Below are 20,512 nucleotides of genomic sequence, written 5' to 3'. Positions count from 1 at the left end.
GAATTATCTCCATTCCACAGGGACTGAGAGTATAGAGAACATCTATCAGCGCCAGTAAACCTTTCAAAGAGGAGTATAAGACAAGCGTGTGTGTGTGTTTGTGTGTGTGCAATTCAATATAGGAACGAAGGGCAGTTGGGAAAGTCAAGTGGTGGAACATAAAATATGAATGATGGATGAGGAATAAAGGAAGTGCAGATGTGCTACGGCATTTGTTCCACTTTTTACAAGAAAGACACATACTCAGCCTGTTGAAGCAGGAGGCAGGTGGGGGCTAAGAACTCTTGATTTTTTTTTATTATTATTATTGGTTTTGATCATGGTTTAGAGAGTTCTGATTTTTAGCATAGGTCACTTAACCTCCCTGTACATCATTTTCCTCATTTATAAAGTGCTGGTGCTAGTGCTTCTTTCATGACAGTGTTTAACATATCATTGCAAGTAACTAATATTGGTCTTCGTGAAGGACCTTGTGACTTTCTTGTCAGCAGCAAGGGCAGGAGTTTCACAAATGGTCCACAAACGCCCTGTGCCCTGCTAAAAGAAAAGTGGCTTTGCGGAGCATGGTGCTGACAGCCATTAGTGCTCCCCGAGGACCCTGGTGCCCTCACACAGATGCTGTGCCAGAGGGAGGCTGCATCTGGAAAGGAACAAAGCTTTAATCCTCCTCCTCCTGCGTGGTGTGCACAAATTTCATGTGCACATCTGGCTGTGAAAGAGCAATGCTGAGGTCTTGCCAGGGACAGGGATCCAGCACGGAGCCCTGTGTGGGCTCTGGGTTACGCTGCAATCATCAGCTCGGCTGATGCAACCAAGAGGTGGACAGTTTTGCTGTGAGCCCCTCGAAGACCAGGAACTGCTCAGCACCAAGAGGCCATTCAGAGACTGGCTCGTTTCTCCTGGAAGCAGAGCGTTGAATCTAGTCCAAAAGAAATGATACCCTCAACATCAAAAGAAATCTAAAACTGTTTTGAGTAGACCCACTCAACAGGTAGAAGTCACAAATAGAAGTTTTAATTTTAGGCGATGTAAAGATAACAAATGGTCACTGCATTTGGAACAGGAAACTGAAGACATCAGGAATATGTTACAGCATTCGTTTCAAGGTAGAGCAAGTAAATCCTGTTTGTTTTGTGATTTAGTATGTGACTTAGTCCCACTAACTCAGAGTGGTTTGAAGAGACTCTGCCTTTGGTTTGGTTTGATTCTGATGGTGCTTGCCTGCAGAACAGCTGCAGCCAGAAGTAAAATCAGGGAAAAGAAAGCAGAATAGTACTGGAAATTATACTGCAATATCCAGTGCATCCCTCCTCCTCAGAAGCAGGATCAATGGTGCCTACACCATTCCTGACAGAGGGGAGCCCATCCTTCCCAGTGTTCATTTGACACCAACTGAAAGGAGTCTGGTGCTGCTGAGAGTGCTGCAGTCTCCTTTCTGCTTTGCCAGGGCACATAGCGGCAGGACTTTGACTTTATCTTCCTTGAAAAATGGAGTTGTCAGCAAAGGTTGATTGTTTATGATGGGTGGTACAGGTAGAAACATCAGATAGCTTCCAGGCAAGCATACTGCTTGAATTATACGAACATCAGTAAGACACAGGGAAAATGAAAAGTATGTCTGGAAGTTTCCTTTTACTGTCAGAGAGGCAGAGTGTGACAGAACCGCTCCACAGTTGTGCTCACTGTTATCAGGAAGGCAAGTTGCTTCTTTCTACTGCAGGCTGCTAGAAGCAGTTTCTGGGTTAATGAGTAAGATTTAAGGTTTGTTCAGACCTTTCTTTAGTCTAAAAGGAAGAAGCATCCTATCCCTTTATGTAACAATGACTTGTGGGTTTGTGCTCTGACGAGATGACTCGGTGATGGATGCCAGTACATGGATTTTATGCAGCCAGTGGAATAGCTGTGTAAAGACATCAGCTGCATACAAATGGCACTTACGCCTCAGAGCCTGCAATTTTAACAGGGCAGATTTTTTTTCACTCTGTCGCCCAGTAATATCTGAAGACCTCTAGGGAACATAGCATATATTTTCATATATAGCTGTGCTACCACTTCATCGTTTACCTGTGATTTAGAGCAATGTTCACCCCAGACCTTTAAAACTGTACAAAACAACCATTGGTACAACTGGATCTTTGTAAAAACCTAACTCAAGTGTTGCAGATTTTTCTGGGTTGTAGTACTTGGCACTTCTCTACTTTGATGCTCATGTAATCTTTTTATTTTATTTTGGGATTGAGTCCCTGCCAAGTGCCATAATTCCTGAACCAGAAGAAAAGATATCTTCAGGTTAAAATGTCACCGTGCCCATCAATCACACTTCAGCGAATAGCTGTGGCTCACAAGTTATTCAGCAGTGCAATGAATAATTCCAGCCTAGAACTTCTGTACAAGTTCCTTATATTGTCGTGTCTGAGACTAACCAGCACTGGAGGTGTGAATTTCTATTCTTTTTAAAAGGATTTATTTTGTGAATATACGGGAATGAAGTGCAGGAATACAAACACTGGACGACAAAATGGTGGCCCTGGTGTCAGTGCCACAGCATATGATCAACTTGTATTGATAACACCAGCAGTTTCTTGTGTCCAAGGTGACACGGCAGCATATTTGGGTTGACAGTAAAATACACGTCAAACAAAACTGGGGACCTCTTTGTAACAGTTCACAGTAACCATGGGTACCAGAAAATGGCTAATGTTTCGTATATGCTTGGGCAATTGTCTCCTAAAGGATGGAAGCATTTGGGTTTGTTGGATATAGAGTCCACAGAGCACTGTAGTGCTCTGGTCTGTGACTCATGATGCTTCAGCATTGCATTCAGTACTGCCCTGAGCTCTACCGCTGTTTGATATCCTCAGAGCTTACCTTTTTTATTATCTCGGACCTGAATGCATTCCTTCCCTTCTCTCCAAAACTATTATGATATAAATGTGGGGTTTGTAGCATAAACAGTTACAGGCTTTCACAAGTGTAATTTGGGCAGTTATCGAAATAATGCTGCTGGAGTCTTTTACGGCAGACATGTTACGTCTCAAATTTTGGTACAGGAGTCTGAATTAAACAGATGTGAACAATGAACAGAAAAGACAAAAGCAAAAGCAGCCTAAAAGATTTCTTTTTCTTGTAGCTTATGTACATCTTTTTTATAATTCTGAAGTTAATTCCAACTAGCTTCGACCACTGAACACAAAAAAACAGAACAGCTAGATATGACTGCTTATACAGAAAGACACAAGTACCATTCCCCTTTACTTTACTTTATATTGCTTCTGTTTTCAAAGACCTTCCTATTCACATTTCCTTATGATACAAGAATAAAAAGGAGATAGCCAAATATTTTCAGTTCATATTTAAAGTTAACATTTTGTCCTCTGAGCTAAAATATGCTTCATAAACATGTTCATTATCCTCATTTGCCCACACCAATCAAGTTTAATTGCTCAGTTAAATTGCCTGGTTACCTCGATTTGGAGACATTCAGCTGTTTCTATCATTTATCCTCACACCAATACTCAACTTTCTCTAATAATAAATGGCTGCTCTTCCATGCCTTTTGGCTAATTGTTCAATTACAAGGGTGTGAGCAGTTCTGGCATTTGAAAGACGTGTGAAAGGCCACTTGTGAACAGCCCAGGGACACAGAATCAATGACATTTATACATTATGTGTCATTTCTATGCTTTGTAACAGTAAGTGTATTATATTAAAGTACCAATAGACAGGAGAATAACTTTTTAAAATAACATCCACAGTTTTTTTAACATCCACTTTTCTCTCTCAGTGACTCCACTTCAAACTTTCTTGATTTTCTGGTCCAACTAGACCATTTTTAACTGTCTCAGCAAATTTATCCTGCAGGAATATTTGCTCCCCTATCAATCCCTCTGAAGTCAATGGATTCTGCTTGAATTCTGCAGTGGAAAGTGTGGGGGACTTGGGACTGAGAAGGTTTAACGTCAGGATTTGCAGTGGAAATGATGTGCTGCAGACAGACCCCACTGCCTCGACCCCCCCAGGTAATGTGTGGAACAGAAGAGTGCGTGGAGGAGTGCTGTCTTCCAGTTTGTGCTCTTTCTTTTTCCTTGACTCCATATTTCTCATCTGTTTGGGTTTTGTTGTTGCTCTTCGTTTGCTGTCTCGTCTTCTGTTTTTATTGTGCTCTCTTTAGGTAACCTTTCTTCCTGACTCCTATCCCCATTTGATTTTCTTTTGCCCCCGCTCTGTTTTGATTCCTCTTTGTAAAGTTTCCTCTCCATCCACCTCTGTCTTTCTACTTCTCCCCTCTTACTCTCTTCTGGCTTTTTTTCCTACCCTCTTATCTTCCCTTCTACTTCTCTCTGAGGACTTTCTGCCTTTGGCTTTTTTCCTGTAGATTGGGCTCAATGGTACTCTTCGTGAATGCTGATTATCCTGGTTGGAGCTCTATGAGTGTTACGCCAGCTGAGTAGCTCTTCATTTGAATCATGCCTTGCAGCCATTTAGTAGGAAAGGAGTGTCACATCCAGCTTTGAGTGACAGCTGATTGGCAGGCAAGAAAAGCAGCCACCATCTCTCATGGGGATGCTCAGAAGCTTGTAGAGGGAGATAAAATGTCAAACCACTGTGATCTGTAGCCTTTGCTGAGAGGCTTGAAAGATCAAACTAGATCAGACACAATCCCGTTTTAGTTTGGAAAACTAAGCTGTATTGTTTCTACTTTGAATGTCATCATCAATAGCATAATTTCTATATTCTGCAAGAGTGACTCCTATAGACTATGGCACCTTGGGCAGTCTAGACTCTCTAGATTTACCACGAGTGCAGTCGCTCTACAGTTCACACAAAGGTTGCTACCTACATGGGGTCTGCAGCTCAGGGAGGTGGATATTCTCAGAGTTGGGGTGGTATAAGTTTAGTTTTGTTTTTTTTTTTTTGTAGACCCTTTTCTGTCAGCATGCTTTGAGCTTAGCAGTTTTTAGCTGCTTGTCACTGCTTAGTGTACAAGCACAGTGTGCTTCAACTCTTTGTAATAGCATGGCTTGTGGTATGATGGTCATGTCACAGAGCACCACGAAACCTCATCAGAAAGTGGCTGCAGCGTTGGTGTGTGCAGTGCGGAATAAGCACTGAAATGGTTGCCGTCTGTTGGGTAGAGTAAATCCTCACCAAATTATGAGTACTGTGAATCCCAAATATCTTGGACTAGACCCTCTTCAGGTATATATAGTTTGACACTACAAAGCTAAGGAGCAGAGCATGAAGGAAAACACGTATTAAATTTTAAAGCTAATAACTGGCCTAGGCTGTCCTATAATTGAGTTGCATTATTTCCGGACAAAAATTATTAAAAACAAACAAACAAACAAACAAAAAACAACTCTAAAAGAATTGTGTATGATTGGCCATAGGACTTGCAAGTTAAACTGGGAACTTTCTGTTGTGAATTACAATTTGAAGCTGAAGTGTACTAACCTTTCTGCTGAATTAATGTCCTCTGAAGCTGGGCAGACAGGAATGAGAAGTGCAAGCTGTAGCAGGCTTTGTTCTTACCTACTTGCTATTACTGACTTTCTGACTCTTCTAAGATCAAAACACAGATGTGTCTAAAAGAATCTTACCTTGCCAACATATTGGTAGTCAGTTCCTGTGTATTCCTCCAATAAAAAGAACTGATTCCACATCCAGCTCCTTTTGGAACGACTGAGTTCTCTCCTGCTGTTTCCAGACAATACCAAAACCTTTCCCTTCTCTGGAAAGCCACTAGTCCTTTTTGACAATGAAGTTAAGAAACTTTGGTGGGGCTGACCAGCCCAAAACAGCAGCCAGAAGCAATGGTAAGTTCTCATCACGGCAACACGAGAAGATCTAAACAGCAACTTTTTTCTTGTCCTCAGACTAACCTACTTTACTGCACTGAATCCAATCTCATGCCGTCTTCCTCCTTTAAACAGCTTTTGCAGTCTCAAAGGATCTCTGAAAAGAAAAATAATAACATTTTAAGTATTTTCAAAGGTATTCAACAACCATCATTACAGCAAGCAAGTCCAAAAAGTAGAAGAGTAAAAGTGATCATTGAAAAGTAGGGCTATTCCTGGTTCAGAACATTGCAGGTGGTCCTTTAAGTAACTGGAGTTAATCTATGTTGAGTTGGAAGAGGTAGTCTTGATGTGTTTTGGTGGTGTTATTGTTGTTTTTGTTTTTGTTTTCTTTGCCTCGATTTACTTCCATTCAAGGACTAAGGCAAACAAGGCATTTCCTTTTTTATGACCTGGACTTCAGGATATAACTGATTCATTTCTGACCAGAGATCTTGGTAGGATTCACTATGTTGAAGAAGGGCTAGCAAGAATGCACACTCTTCTCAGGAAGCATTTTGGTTGCTATAGTTATGGATTGAAAATAACTCCAGAATATTCCCCTAAAATTTAAGGAATGTTGCCTTTAACTTCATTTAAGAAGGATCAGGTAAACAAGTTAGTGAAATATCTGTATGCATTTGTCAATATGTCCCACACACTAGGCCTGTTTAATACTATATGGGAGATTAAGTGGACATTTCGGTTTTCTTATTTACCTACTGCCTGAGTTTTATGTTGAGTTTTGAATCTTTAAATACATAGTTATATATGTAAATGTTTTCATTAGTTACTTACAAAAAATAGCTCGTTCATCTCTATCTGTGAGCTCTTACTAGCTACCGTTTCCTATTATTAATATTAAATATCTGTGCAGCTACAAAATAAATGTGAAAATGATCCCCATCTCAAAAGACTGCATGATTTTCGTCATGAAAAAAGCCATCCATGCAGTACTACAGCTCGGTGTTGACAGTTCTGTTTTAAAGCAGTTGAAAGCTTTTATTCACAAAGAAGAAATGATATCAGATAACCAAATGCCTAATGATCAGCTCTGGAACATTTTATAATCTGAAGAAATCAGAATTAGTTGACAGAAACATTCTACAACATATAAGAGTACTTTTCATAAACACTTTGTTCAATTTTTTAGTCCAAACAGATCCATACTCTTAAAGAAGGCTCATTTGCTTGATTTTCATTTTGTTTTGCACAGATGCTTTTTGGAAAAGTTTTTTCAATATCCTGATCAAAAAATATAGATCATTCTGAACCAGCTCAAAATTCAACACAACAGCTCGCAATGTTTGTAAATAAAATTGTTGAATAGCAATCTAACTTCATATCAAAGCACAAGAGGTTTGTTTAATTTTCTAAGTATTTAATGTGTCACTATTTGGATCGTATTCTACATCAAAGATAATTTTTTAAGCTATATTTTATGTGTTTTTGTTTTTGTTTTTGTTTTTTTTTAATTTTTTTTTAAAGGTGTAGATCAGGCAGAATTTAGCCTCTGAGCTACACTGATGGAGTTAAAGCATTTACAATGCCTCGGGTTAGCCACTCTTCTGGTTGTCACTGTTCTTAGTAATAAATTGTATAAAATAACCTCAAGTCTCTTACGGTTCCTCTTAGTAAATCATTTTCTATAAAGAAATACCATTTAGCTTTTAGATGGATGGTACGTAATGGAACAGGGCTGTTCAAACAATATCTTTTTACTGCTTCACAAGGTAAAATAGCAAAAGAAGGTAACTTCTGGTTGGGAAGGAGTTGTTTTTTTAACATTAAGAGGAGGAGTGGAAAAGGCACAGTTAATTCTGAAGTGGTATAGTTTCCTCCAGAGAGCAGGGAAGGCACCTAGTGAGCTCTTATTAGCACGGGTGAGTCTTCTGTAGGCAGTATCAGCCCTGCAGGTCTGGGGGCTCTGAGTGCCATAAGGCAGATGCTGACCCATGGCTCTGTAGGCACAACCCCCGTGTAAACGTGTTCATACACAGAGAGAGCCCTCTAGCAGCACGCCTGGCATGAAGCTCGCATGGAGCGTGGGTGGGAAAGGACAAGGAAAAGCAAGTTCAGGCTGCACACACGTGGCTTGCTTCTCTGGGGAGGCAGGGTCTGGGGTAGGGAGCACAGTGTACAAGCAAACCTATTATTTTGCAATTAGTGAAGTCTACGTGGATTGCTGAGGCATGAGGGAATGAAAATCATCACTTGACAGGCTCCCCCAGTGCTCATCACATTGCCTCTATGGCCAAATCCCTCAGTGGGGCTCTATGCCTCTGCTCCTGTATGTGATGTTTTCTGAGCAGTGTTGCCTAAAGCAGAGTCACCTGCACAGGATTTGTGCCATCCTTTTAAAGGATCAGTCCTTCAAATGCCAATTGCCAGGAAACAGTTATTCCTGTGGAGGAATTTTCTGCACTTGAAGTCAGCTATATTTCACAGCTCTGATGTCATGGGAGAGGTTTTATAGTGGCTCATGCTGAAATATAGCTCACGAAAATGATATCATAGCTGTCAAACACAGTCTTTTATTCTCCTCTGCAGAAATGTGTCCAAAAAGCTGAAATAAGGGCATGATCCCATAATGTTCCTCTTGACTGGGTGGTCTTTGCATAGTGGCTGAGCAGCTAAGCCCTGACAACCTCTGTGTGAGTGGCAAGAGAGCAGAGACACTTTTACAGACCTTGGCTTAAATATGCAGTCAGGGTAAGTACCCACCGAAGTCCAGGGTGTCTTTGCCCTATAGGTGCTGCTAACTATTTTATGGGTCATAATGATAAATGCAGTGAGGTGAATAAAAAGGACAGGAACGACATACTCCAAGCTGAGCCTTTAGTAAAGAGTGAGCTCCTGTGGCTTTTAAATGACATTTTGTGCTTCAGTCCCAATGCCTCATGCTCCAGAGAGGTCTCTGCACCGTAATGGTTCCTCGCCTGCAATCTGCGCTCACTCCCATCTTCAGTTTGAAAACAAGTCATTTTTTTTTTCTCTAATTGAAGGTGTGCAAATATAATTGATGGGACATTTCCTTTGGTCCACACCAAGGGACAGGAGCTAAAATTTCTTTGTTTTCTTGACATTGTACAAAGACAGGCAGAAAGACAGAAAGAGCACTTCAGACATCTCACTTTGCTCAAACATCAGCTGGTCAGCTGGTTGGGGAACGCACTGTGTTAATCAACTGAAATGTCAAGAGTGAAAAACGATTTTACTGTACAACAATCTCAGACAACTGGCTTAGCTCCGTCAGCTCAAATATATATCAAATCTGGGCTTTTTATGGGAGAAGGAGGAACCTGCATACCCAACCTTAAAAAAAAAAATCCCAGTCTAAGTTTAGGTATGATGATTGTTAACATAAAAGCAATGTCACTTGCAGTCAAAGAACTGTCTTCGATGTGACAAGTCGCAGATTTAAAGTTTATGTTCATGCCTCTTTGAAGGATCAAAACCTCAGACAATTGCTTAATCACTATAAATATCAGCTTACTTCAAAATTATTTCCCCTAGGTGACGATTTTCATAGTCAACCTTTCTATTCGCCCTTTCCCCCAGTATCTCATTAATGTAGATGTCTTCATGCCACCGATGTGAGAACTCAGTGTGAATTTACACCCTTCCTGCGAAGTACTTCATTACTGCAAGTAGAAATCGGAGGAAATGTCCATCAGGGTTCCTCCAGTGTATGAGGGAGCACAGTCCTGGAGATGGCTTTCCAGCACAGTGACAGCCATCAGGTGCAGGTTCTTGGCAGGAGGAACCCCAGAGAGGTCCCACCTACACTCCCAGCGCTGTGGGTTGTGGTGCTCCTTCTAGGTGGTGGTTAAATCAACCAGACTAGCAAGGAGCCTTCCCATCAGAGGCACTGGTAAGGAGAGGGAAAACATTGTTTTTTTCATTCCTTTCTCTTCAGCCCCATTGTATTCCCTCCTCAATAGACTCCCAAAGGAATATGACTTGTAAATTGTCCTAGAACCTAGACTTGAGAATTATTTCTTTTCAAATCCCATGAATTCAGTTTTGTTTCTGTATACATATCAATGTCGAACATTATGGGCTGCTGATGATTAGATTTAAATAGTCTCTAAATATGTCAACAATCATCAGTGTCTCTAAAATTTCTGACATAACCTTTATTCAAGAAGAAGTACCGTTATAATAGATCTTCTATTCCTTAGTCATCTAAGTATAGTTTCATTGTTTGAGAATTGGGTGCAAAGCTTCACACATTAGGATTAAGGTCCACTACTACATTTGATTTAACATTGATTGTATTCAAGAATTGGTAATTTACTGTTATTCTCACACGAAGAGTGAAAAAGAGGTGAGTGTTAATAGCTGATGTGTCATAATAATTGAGGAAACGGAGTATGGGGAATGATACAGATATACTCCATGAATATTCAACTAACAGGAACAGTTAGTTTAACTTAAAAAAAAATAAAATATTTCCTTGAAGAAGTAAGCTGTATCTATGCTCATCAAGATTGCTTAGGTTCTTGGGAAAGAAATGTACAAAGGCAAAGAACAGACCCTGCTGTTTAATTCTAGCAGTATTACACTATGAATGCACCTGTGCATGTGCCTCTACTGCCTCAAAATCAAGCCTGTTTTATGGGCAGTGGTGAAAAGGTGGAAACTAGTCCCTGGCTTAAGCAACAACTATATCACTTGAAGTGTCTACCACTACCTTCAGAAGAAAAAGAGGGTTCTGCCCTGAAAGCTTTAATTTATGTTTAATTTTATAGAAGATGAAGGATGGGGGAAAGCGGTACAAGTATTTTGATATAATAACTTCTAGATGTTTACTCAGCCAACACCAAGTGAGTTTACCAGGTGGAATGACCCTGCAGAAATCCCCAACAGTTCTACAGAGCAAACTGCCAGCTGTGGCTGCCAGACCACAGGTTGCAGCTTTGCAGCTATCCTATGCAAGAGGCTCAGCTGCCAGTCCTGTGCTGGGTCCAGGCAGAGGTGCTCTCCATAATCACCATCTGCTGTCAGAAGGACCCTCCCCTGGCCCTGACATCAGGTGCAAGTGTTTAACCTGTCAGGCCTTCCTGAGAGAGAGGAAGGTAGAGCATTAATGGGGGAAAGCAGAATAGCTGGATACCGAGTCCTAGATTTGGTGTGTAGGATGTGGTAGTCCCCAGTTTGGAACTAGGTATGCTAGGTGAGGATCTGATGGTTATTTGCTTGGATTTTTACCTTGCTGCAAAGCCATGCTGAAGAAGCAATATCCCAGTCCCTAACAGAATTTGAGCAACCCAGAGGAGGCAGGACCTCAAGCTGTCCTTGGGGCTGTCCTCACAAACATCAAGTTCTGCTACCCTGCAGGCAAGACGGCAAGAAAAGGATTAAGGCTGTAAGGAAAATCTGCAAAAAAATTACTTTCTCATCATGGGGAGAAAGGTTAAAGGAGCAATAGCTACACAAAGAAAAGAAAGTATTCCAACTAACCTTGAGAAATAGAGGCTTCCAAAGTTATCATATCCATTTATTTTCAGTGTCATATTCATATATTCAAATATATCATATTGATAATTTTTTATATATAGGAAAGAATTTCTTGCTTGGTATTTCCAGTAATAACTAAGTTTCATGTACTCAGAAGCTGTAACATTGCAGACTTGTCCATAATTGACTTGGACTTAAAAAGCAGTTGAGTTTGAGCTTACTTTACAATTATGTCTCTCTTATGACCAGTTAGATCTGAAAGTCTCCATCTAATAATTTTCTCAAGTGTGAATTAGCTTTTACTGCTCTGAAATCCAAATGCCCTTTTTCCTTCATTCTCCATGGGGTATTCCTTTGTAAATATCAGTCATAAACAGGAAAAAGGGAAAAAAAAAAAAAAAAGTCAAATTTTCAGAGAAAAAGATAGCTGATGAAATTTTAATCTTCTGATGCTCACTTTTTTTTTTTTTTTATAGATATCTTTGTTATATAAACCCGTATGCCCTAGCGATCGTTTCTGTAAATACACCTCTGAAATACCAAACAGAACAGAGCCAGGAGAATTCAAACCAAAAGATTTGTAGTTTTAACCATAGGTTCTTTCTGAAGACATCAAGTACACAATGTAATTGCAGCCAGCAGTGGTTGATTATAGTGTCTTTGAAAACCATTTTTTTTTCAGTTCTCTCAGCAGGAGAAAAGGTCCAGAACTATAAAAATAACTGAATGCAGCAGAAATGTTAAGATAACTACTACCTCCATCCTGCATTGGGATCTATTAGCATGGCCCTTTTGAACAATGCAGCTGCTTTAACCCCAGTGAACCTGAATGCACACAAACACCAGCCTTCACAAAAGCACACGCTGACAAAATAGGCAAAGTGAGAGGTATCTCTCTCCCTTTTGTGCCTCGGAGGTAATGGCAATAGATGACTGCATGACTTTTATAAGATTATTCAGTAGCCGGTGAGGGGACTGATGATGTGGTTTATCTGCTTTCAGATAGTTTGATTTTTTCACCTGCCGTTTGAAAAGAGCCTCAGTACTGTCTTGTTTCGGAGATGCCGATGCTAAGTCTCTGTATTTAGAAACACTGAAATCATGTCTTAAATCCGCTGTGCATAAACAGTCTCAACACACAAGATAGAGGCATGTCACAAAAGAGGAAATCTTGTTTCCACTGTTTGGCTGCACTAAGTGACTAATCCGTGGTCATTCAAGAATATCCAAGTCCTTCAGCTGGGTCGGGGTAATTGCCAATATCAGCACAGACTAGGGATCAATTGACAGAGGAGCCCTGCAGAGAAAGGCTTATGGCTGCTGGTGGATGAAGAATCAGATAAGAGCTGGCAATGTGTGCTTACAGTCCAGAAAGTCAATTGTACCCTGGGCTGCACCAAAAGCAGCGTGCCCAGCAGGGTGAGGGAGGGGATTCTCCCTCTGCTCTGCTCTTGTTAGCCCTGTGCTCACCTCTGAGGCCCCCAACACAAGAAAGATGTGGACCTGTTGGAGCAAGTCTAGAGGAGGAACAGAAAAATGATCAGAGGGCTGGAGCACCTCTCCTAAAGGCTGAGAAGGCTGGGGCTTTAGTCTGGAGAAGAGAAAGCCTCAGGGGTGACCTTACTGTGGCCTTTCACTATGTAAACTTATACAGAAGGTGGAAAAAGACTTTTTACCACAGTGTGTATGAAGGGACAAGGAGCAATGGTTTTAAACTGAAAGAAGGAAGATTTAGATATAAATCAGACATTTTAGATATAAGGAAGAATATATATATATATGTATGTATATGTATATTATTTTTTTTTTTACAGTAAGGGTGGTGAGGCACTGGAGCAGGTTGCCCAGAGAAGATGTGGATGCCCCATCCCTGGAGGGATGTTCAAGGCCAGGCTGGATGGGGCTTTGGGCAACCTGGTCTGGCGGGAGGTGTCCCTGCCCATGGCGGGGGTCTGGAACCAAGTGACCTTTAAGGGTCTGTTCCAACCCAAACCATTTTATGGTTCTACCTGTAGCAGGGCTGTAACCTGGACTCGGCTTTCCTAAGTCATACAGCAGCACTTTAATCACATTGTTATTTTTTTCCTTCCTGATGGTGTGCCAGTCAAGACATAGTCCCTGTGCTTTAATCACCACGTGCACCTTTGTTGCACATACCAGCTGCACACTGGTGCATGCTACAGGGCATGCGGGCAGGTGACATTGCAGCAGGAGCACCTGGAAAAGCATCTGATGTTGCCTGGGTGTGCAGGCAAGAGTAGGAACTCCAGCAACCCTACACAGGTGTCACAGGCTGTTCACCTCTGAAGCCAGCAGCTGCATGGAAAGGGTTGATCCTGTTCTTTTTGTGAGCTACTTCTGTGTGAGTTTAACAGGAAGCAGGAACTGATCTTGCCAAAGGCTTCCAGCTGCGTCTGCTTCGTGCAGGTGATGTGGGGACAGGCATCCATGGCATTTCATTGTTCCCCCGCAGAGAAAAGCATTCAGCTAAAACTGTGTTACAACCTGAAAATGGGGACAGGTATGTGACTAGCAGGTGATACAGCAGAATACTGTAAATAATATTAAGCTGGTTCTTGATGGAGGGGAGATAAAAACAGCTAAGGAAACAACTGTATTTAGTAGGAAAACAACTTGGTAGCACTTCCACTGCTGGGCATATCTAGCACATGGGTCATTTATTCCTAATCAATACCTTGATGGCAAAGTAGTATATGTGCCTGAAGTGATAGCCAAAGTGCTTTCAGCAGTACCAAAAAATATCCTTGAAGCCATGAAAATGCTGTAGGAAAACCTTATCACAGTACTTGCTGGAAATCTGCAGTTTTGCCACCCCCTCATGAAATGTACTGTGGTTTTCATACATGCAATAAGCTATTATTAAACCTACAAAATATTTTTTCTCTCTTATTATCAGGTTCTTTAAAGCAGGAGTGTCATAAAAGAAAAAGTCACTCCGCCTTATGCACCAAAACTTGATGTCTGAAAAGGAACCTAGCCCCTTCCTACCCAGAGAGGAAGGGTCTTGGGTGACTTGAAGTGCCTAAGTTAAAGCATTTTGTCTCTTCATTGAAACAGCTGTATAGTGTGAATATCTCTTCTTCTGTTTCTTTCTAGACTCAGGTACTTGAAAGTCTCATAGACAGGCTCTTAGAAGGGATCAGTCACTTCTTAGACTTTCTTCTTAAAGAAAATATATACAGCTATTTTAAACAAGACTCCATTCTTAGAATAATATGAGATGCCAGCACCTAAAAATCTCTACTAAGGGAACTAATCCAAATTATTAGACACATTAAAGAAATCTTGGTCAGCTTGTCCCTGAAAATTATCTTTTTCTTAACTAGATGAGATGCTGGGTTTTGCTTTTTCCATCCACCTACCATTTATTAGGCACCTGCCTCCATGCCATCAGAGGCCCCTGATGTCATCCACAAGCTCCTGTAAATGAGACAGAGCCACAGGCAACAGATCCTTTCTGTGCTGATCAGCAATTACTCTAAGCCAAGATGTCACAGATACTCTCCAAAACCTGGCTTGAGAAAAGAGAAAAAGCTGGGCTTGCAGCTGTTTCAGTGGCATTGCAGTTCTTCTTAAAGCATTGCAGTGTGACAGTGAAGGCAGAGGCTATATTGCCACATGCGTAGCCAGGAATAAAAGCAAGCAGGGGGGAGCTTCTTTTTCAGCAGGCACTAGCGTATCTTCCTATCAAAGACTGACTATTTTTGACAGTAGTAATTAGGCAGTTCAATAACAGACACGGATAGAAGAAAATTCTTTGACAGAGTATTTTGGTTCTGCTTTGGGCAGTATATATTGTTGTCAAGTGTGATACTAATTGCTGAAGTCCTAATTTGTTTCCTACAGAGGAAACCCACAGACAGAGATACCAGAATTATTAGAGCAAGTGGTCTAATTGAGGCAAACCAGGTAAGCAGAGTTCGCCTGATTCCAATTTAGGCATGTTGGAGTTTATACGTTTCTCATATGTAATGAGTCATTATTATTTCTTTTTATGATTATTTTTTTTTATTTACAGCCATCTGTAAATTCACATTTCTAGGAAAGCCCCAATCCCACATTTGACTGCTGCTTTTTAGTCTTTTTTAGTGACCCTAATCTCTCCGGCTTGCCTTTTGCAGTTCTCCCTTACAGGGACTTTCCTCACCACCCCCGTTGCCAGCACGCCCCATTTCATCTGTGGCAGAGCAAAGCAGTTATCTTTCTTAAGTAGTTTTCTAGTTACCAGCTGCTGTTTGCTTCTTTCTCTCTGCTAGAGGCTTGATGCTCTCTCTAGTTGTCTGTGCTTTTTTGACAGTAACATATGGTAATTCCCACTCTGAATTTAGGAGAAAACAATTGGTAGGTGGAGCATAATGTACTGGACCTGGGAAGGGCAGAAATAGCTAAACTTTAGCTTTGTATGTGATCATTAAGGGCTTTCTTATTTCTTGTGGACTTCCACAGCCATTTACCATGGAGAAATGGATGTGGGCTGCTACCAATCAGCAATCCCTGTAAGGCTCAGCATATTGCGGGCAAGTGAACTCCATTTATGCAAATACGCTCCAACAGGAGCAATTAACAGGAAAATAGAGGAATGCCCATTAAGACTCATTTCATTACAAATGTGCTATTAAAAGAACTGTAGATTAGTAGGTCATGTCTCTTTTTTTGATGAAAGAGTCTCTTATTTCTTTGATCATGGCAGTAACAGGCTGCACTAAAAGGCTATGGCTTCTTTAAAAGCCTCTTAACGCTACCCCTATTAACTGCACAGCTTAAGAAGCTGTAGCAGAAGGCAGGAGAGCTAATGTAGGTCTGCTGGCCTCCCTTCTCACAGCTCTTGATCCTCCCTGGGATCCCATTAAGGAGCTTGGAGATCTTCTCAAGCAAGACTAGATGGCCAGGAGTGGAAACACCTGTGGTGAGTCCTGGGTTCTCCTCACAGCTGGCAAAAGAAGCTGTAGCATTTAGGGGGATTGAGCCCTTTGTGAGTGATTTCAGAGTTACTAGGGCTGGATGATCACTGTTAAATGGGAATGAGGCATGCTCCCTGTTCATCCAGGGTGAATAAATACCATGCCATTACAGCAGGGATTTTCTAGGACTCTGCTCTCTAGGATATTCTTGTCCAAACAAGATGATCTCTATTCATAGTACAGCTCTAAGCTGGAACTATCTGTGATGTATCTCTAACCCGTATGGGAAATCAGCCCGTGACTTCAGGTGGGGCAAGAAACTTCACCACTTCACTGCGATCCAGCCATGGTGACTCATTACTTAACTGAGGTTTTGTGAACGCTGAGTGATGTTTCTGAAACTCTTGAAGTTCCCTGAATAGGAAACATGCATACTTGCTTTTCAAATCGCTAATCTGAGAGGTGGCTTTCTTCTTTGAAAGGGGCCTTTTAATATGTTTTTGCTAGTAATTTCATGTTTCTTAGAATATGAAAATGTATGAAAGAATAACGTTACTTGTGACTGAATAGCTTCTGAAGTATTTCATAATGCCACTTATGTCACTAGTTCTTTGAAAAACCTTAATGAGTTGTTTAATTAGGAATATTGAAGAAATTTGAATCACAAATTTATTTATTTATTTTCTCTCTTTTGGTGCACACAGCTCAGTGTGCATATACCATTAACATCAAATGTTGTGCGGGTGACTAAGCCCATGCTTCTGTTATTCAGGCATACTTCTCTGGGCATTGAACCCCATGAGAAAACACCTCTTGGGGGTTTATGATCAGATCCCTGTAAGCATGTTGCTTCTTAGGAGTAAAGAAGTCTGGGAAACATTACTTGATCTGCCTTAAAACAATGGGTGTTCACAATGTTGTTAAGTTCTTTGCAATTGTAAGTGGAATCCCTTTGGAATAGAAGGCGAATATATATATACATATATATATATTTTTTTATTATTATTATTATTTTTTTTTTTTTAAGTCAGGTTTGTATTGGGATTACTGAAAACTTCCCCTGTGTAATGGAGACTTGAATATGGTGTTTTGCTTTTAGATTTGTTCCAGCCAGACTCTGCTACTATTTTCAAGGAAACGGATTGGGGAGTCATACTGCAACTCTTAATTATGCTATTAATGCTAAATAATTATGTGATCATATATGCAGCAAGCTGGGGGTTAGAAACATCTAAGATAGTTCTGTCTTATGTTTTAGGCAACCAAAGAAGCTAATCCTAAATATACAAAATGGGCAATGCAAGCGGTTGTTCTTGGTCCAGGATTCAGAGGAACATTGCTCTGTGCAAGCCATTGAAGACTGCAAAATTGGCCCTTGTTGCTCAGTGGAGTTTTGATTCTGAATTAACTCCATGGAGTAGCCAGGATTGATAGCCAAGATCAAAGAGAGAAATGGATAAGCAGTTTGGGAGGAGCAGAATTAAATGAATCTGTTTCTGCATAATCTCTGCTTTCATGCCTGTAAACAGATGTCTCTGTTTAAAAAACAATGAGATACTAATCTGGACAAGAGAGACTGCCCTCTTATTTCTGAAATTCCTTTTCATCTAAAAGGTATTCCCCAAAGCAGTAAATGTTCAGGAGAAGTAATTCCAGTTATAAAAGGAAGTTGACCAACTGAAGTGTCAGTGCAGTCTCTGACACTGCTCTGTATCAGAGAAGGGTGAGTCTGCTGTTCTTCCATGACTGCAAAGAGTACTCTACGTCTTCAGTTTTGGCTTGAGAAAAAAATAAACTTCTCTGATACTTTTAAATATAGAAGTGTACAGAAATAACTGGCTTTGGTCTTGCTGAAAATGATGAGAATTTCCTGATTTTTGTATCACTGGAGCTAGTTTGTTGCTTTTTTAAAAAACAAAACAAAACATTTTTAGTTCTACAATTGCTTTTTTCAATAGCAGCTATTCCAGTTTTATTGGTAAAATTTCTGTTAGCCCGACTTTAAAGACTACTGCAGAAGATGCTACAGCTTAAATATTAAATGAAGTGATCAAACGTTTACTGACTGTACCTAGGGAAATCCATGCTTTTGCAACAAAATATGCATTTAATTAAATCTCAGACTTTCCTAAAAATTGCACTTATTTGCACCCACGATATGTCCCACACCAAAATCTTAAATATTGCATGAGTTGTGACTGTCGCCAACTGAGGCGGCTTCTTTCTGGAGAGATAAAAGCCTCCTTCCTGTCAAGGTCACTTAGCTTTGATCCCGAAGTCCTCCCACTTTCTGCTTTCCCGTTTCCTTCTCACCTCTAATTATGGGGCAAACTGATGTAAGCTGAAAATTGTCAAATTGCCCTGAAGGCAAACATGAGTGTTCATTCACCTGTCTAAGGTATCCGCGTAGTCTCAATTACCAAGGAGTTAGATCACTTAATAATCTTTATTGTATTTATCCTCAGAGTCATTTGGGGAGAACTACAAAGCTAGCATTTCTGGAGATGGAAACTGAATAGATGTAAAGATGAGACCTTCAAAGGCATTTAGAAACCTAACTTACTGCAATCAGGTCAATGGGATTTAAGCCTCTTATCATATTATGTTTTAGCACTAAATAAAAACCAGAAGATAATATGGCCACCAAAAAAATCTGGGGAATCATTGTCATTTGAGCATGGATAAACTCAAACATACACATGTGTATCTTCCTCACTTCTCTGTAAGATTTCATGTGTTTCTGCTCAGGTCTTAACAAATTTTGTTTTTAATGATCTTTTCTTACATAAGCTCTGAGACATTTACTGTTTTATGTTTTTCACTTCCTGGATGAATATAGTTTCAAAACAAAATGAGAATTACACCAGCAGTTTATTAACACCATCTACTTGTCTTAACAAAATGTTGTATTTTCAGTTATGTAAGCAATCCATAGTCTATCTCTTCTAACCAGAAATTAGGTTCTCTCTATTATTTAAAGCCTTTGCAACTTAGCAACAATGCAGAGTTATGTACGTGCTGGTAATACAGAGGAAGATTACCCTGGAGTTATCTGCCTCTGCTCCCTCCCCATAATCTCTAACCAGTACCCCTTTCTTCTGATTTACTGCAGGTTATTTCACACTGCAGGTTGTAAGAGAACTTATTTTCAAGCATGGGCACGTATAAAGCAGCAGGGATTATCCAAGGTTCAGGCTGTCTATGAAAAAATATGGTATTTCATTAAATGGGCAATCTGAGATTTATGATTTTAGATTTTCATTCTTTTCTGTTTATAAATGCCTGATTGTCAAAAATTAGGAGACATTTCTTCTCAGAAAGAGCAGTCAGGTATTGGAATGGGTTGCCCAGGGAGGTGGTGGAGTCACCATCCCTGGGGGTGTTCAAGGAAAGGTTGGATGTGGTGCTTAGGGACATGGTTTAATGGTGACATTGGTGGTAGGGGGATGGTTGCACCAGGTGATCTTGGAGGTCATTTCCAACCTTAATGAATCTATAAGAGTGTGACATATTGTCATTTAGTACCGTGTCCCAAGTGTTGAGCTTACGCGTGTGTGTATATATAAATATATTATGCCTGTATCTGTGTGCTGTATACTATTTATACAACTAAAGGCTATAGTAATGCTATTGTTAACAGTGGGAATTGAACTTTGATTTCAGTGCTGAGTGGTTAACGTGTTTCTGGCATGTTAGTGACCAGAATAGGATGGAGGCTTAAAACCATAAGCTGCTGTTGCTTGAAATCAAAGCATGGCTTTGTCAGATGTGAACAGAGCTGAGCAACTTCAGCTTGAAAGAAAACCTCAGGTGTTTTGGGGAATAAAATCTAACACTTTGGCAGTTAATTTGACTGTAACTGGAAAAAGATGAGGTAAGCAGAGTTCTACTGACAGAAGTGTTTATGGCACAGCTAATTGGTACGTATGCTTGTTTGGAGGAGAGTGTGTGTGCACCAGCAGTGCCGGTGTGAACACAGCTCCTACAGCCCTGTGCCTTAGGAAGCATGATGCTGCCCTTGTTAGCCACAAACTGCAGATTTTATTCTAACTTCACACAGGCTACTTCAGGCCTTGTCTGGTCTGAAGCTTGTTGTAGCTGAACCAGCAATTGCCCAACGGGTGAGTAATGTCTAATTTAGTTCTTGTGTTACCTTAACTCTGTGAAATTGCATGGTTTTAACCTGAAGAAATTACTGTAACTGAGCTCGTGGACCTATTAAAAAAGTGTTAGCAACAAACTGCCTGAAAACCCCAAGCAGACCTCAGACCGAGGAGGAAGAAACTCTGG

The 20,512-nt window shown here is 40.6% G+C and overlaps 1 protein-coding gene and 2 long non-coding RNA genes across 6 annotated transcripts in view; 2 read left to right on the top strand and 1 right to left on the bottom strand.

Annotated features, from left to right (window-relative positions):
* Positions 1 to 20,512, bottom strand: part of LOC311431008 (cadherin-6) — a 106,125-nt gene that overhangs the window by 47,979 nt on the left and 37,634 nt on the right. For 2 of the 4 annotated variants that reach the window (XM_084508073.1, XM_084508075.1), the window contains exon 2: positions 5,601 to 5,955. In XM_084508073.1, the coding sequence (XP_084364199.1) occupies positions 5,601 to 5,828 (228 nt within the window). In that variant the 5' untranslated portion in view covers positions 5,829 to 5,955. Of the gene's footprint in view, positions 1 to 5,600; positions 5,956 to 11,051; positions 11,175 to 13,601; positions 13,751 to 20,512 lie in introns of those variants that run through there. The other 2 variants (XM_084508074.1, XM_084508076.1) reach the window with 2 other exon arrangements.
* Positions 1 to 20,512, top strand: part of LOC311431009 — a 54,241-nt gene that overhangs the window by 14,180 nt on the left and 19,549 nt on the right. Inside the window, exon 2 of the long non-coding RNA XR_014689165.1 lies at positions 3,862 to 4,019. This is a non-coding gene — a long non-coding RNA (uncharacterized lncRNA). The remainder of the gene's footprint in view (positions 1 to 3,861; positions 4,020 to 20,512) is intronic.
* On the top strand, positions 15,068 to 17,838 carry LOC311431010. Its single transcript, XR_014689166.1, has 3 exons — positions 15,068 to 15,230; positions 16,144 to 16,227; positions 17,481 to 17,838. It is a non-coding gene; the product is annotated as an uncharacterized lncRNA (long non-coding RNA).

Source organism: Aythya ferina (genome assembly GCF_964211825.1).
Source record: "Aythya ferina genome assembly, chromosome: 2".
NCBI classification, from domain to species: Eukaryota; Metazoa; Chordata; class Aves; order Anseriformes; family Anatidae; genus Aythya; species Aythya ferina.
Note: the sequence above shows the minus strand (reverse complement) of the source record. Positions and strands in the feature narration are given on the sequence as shown.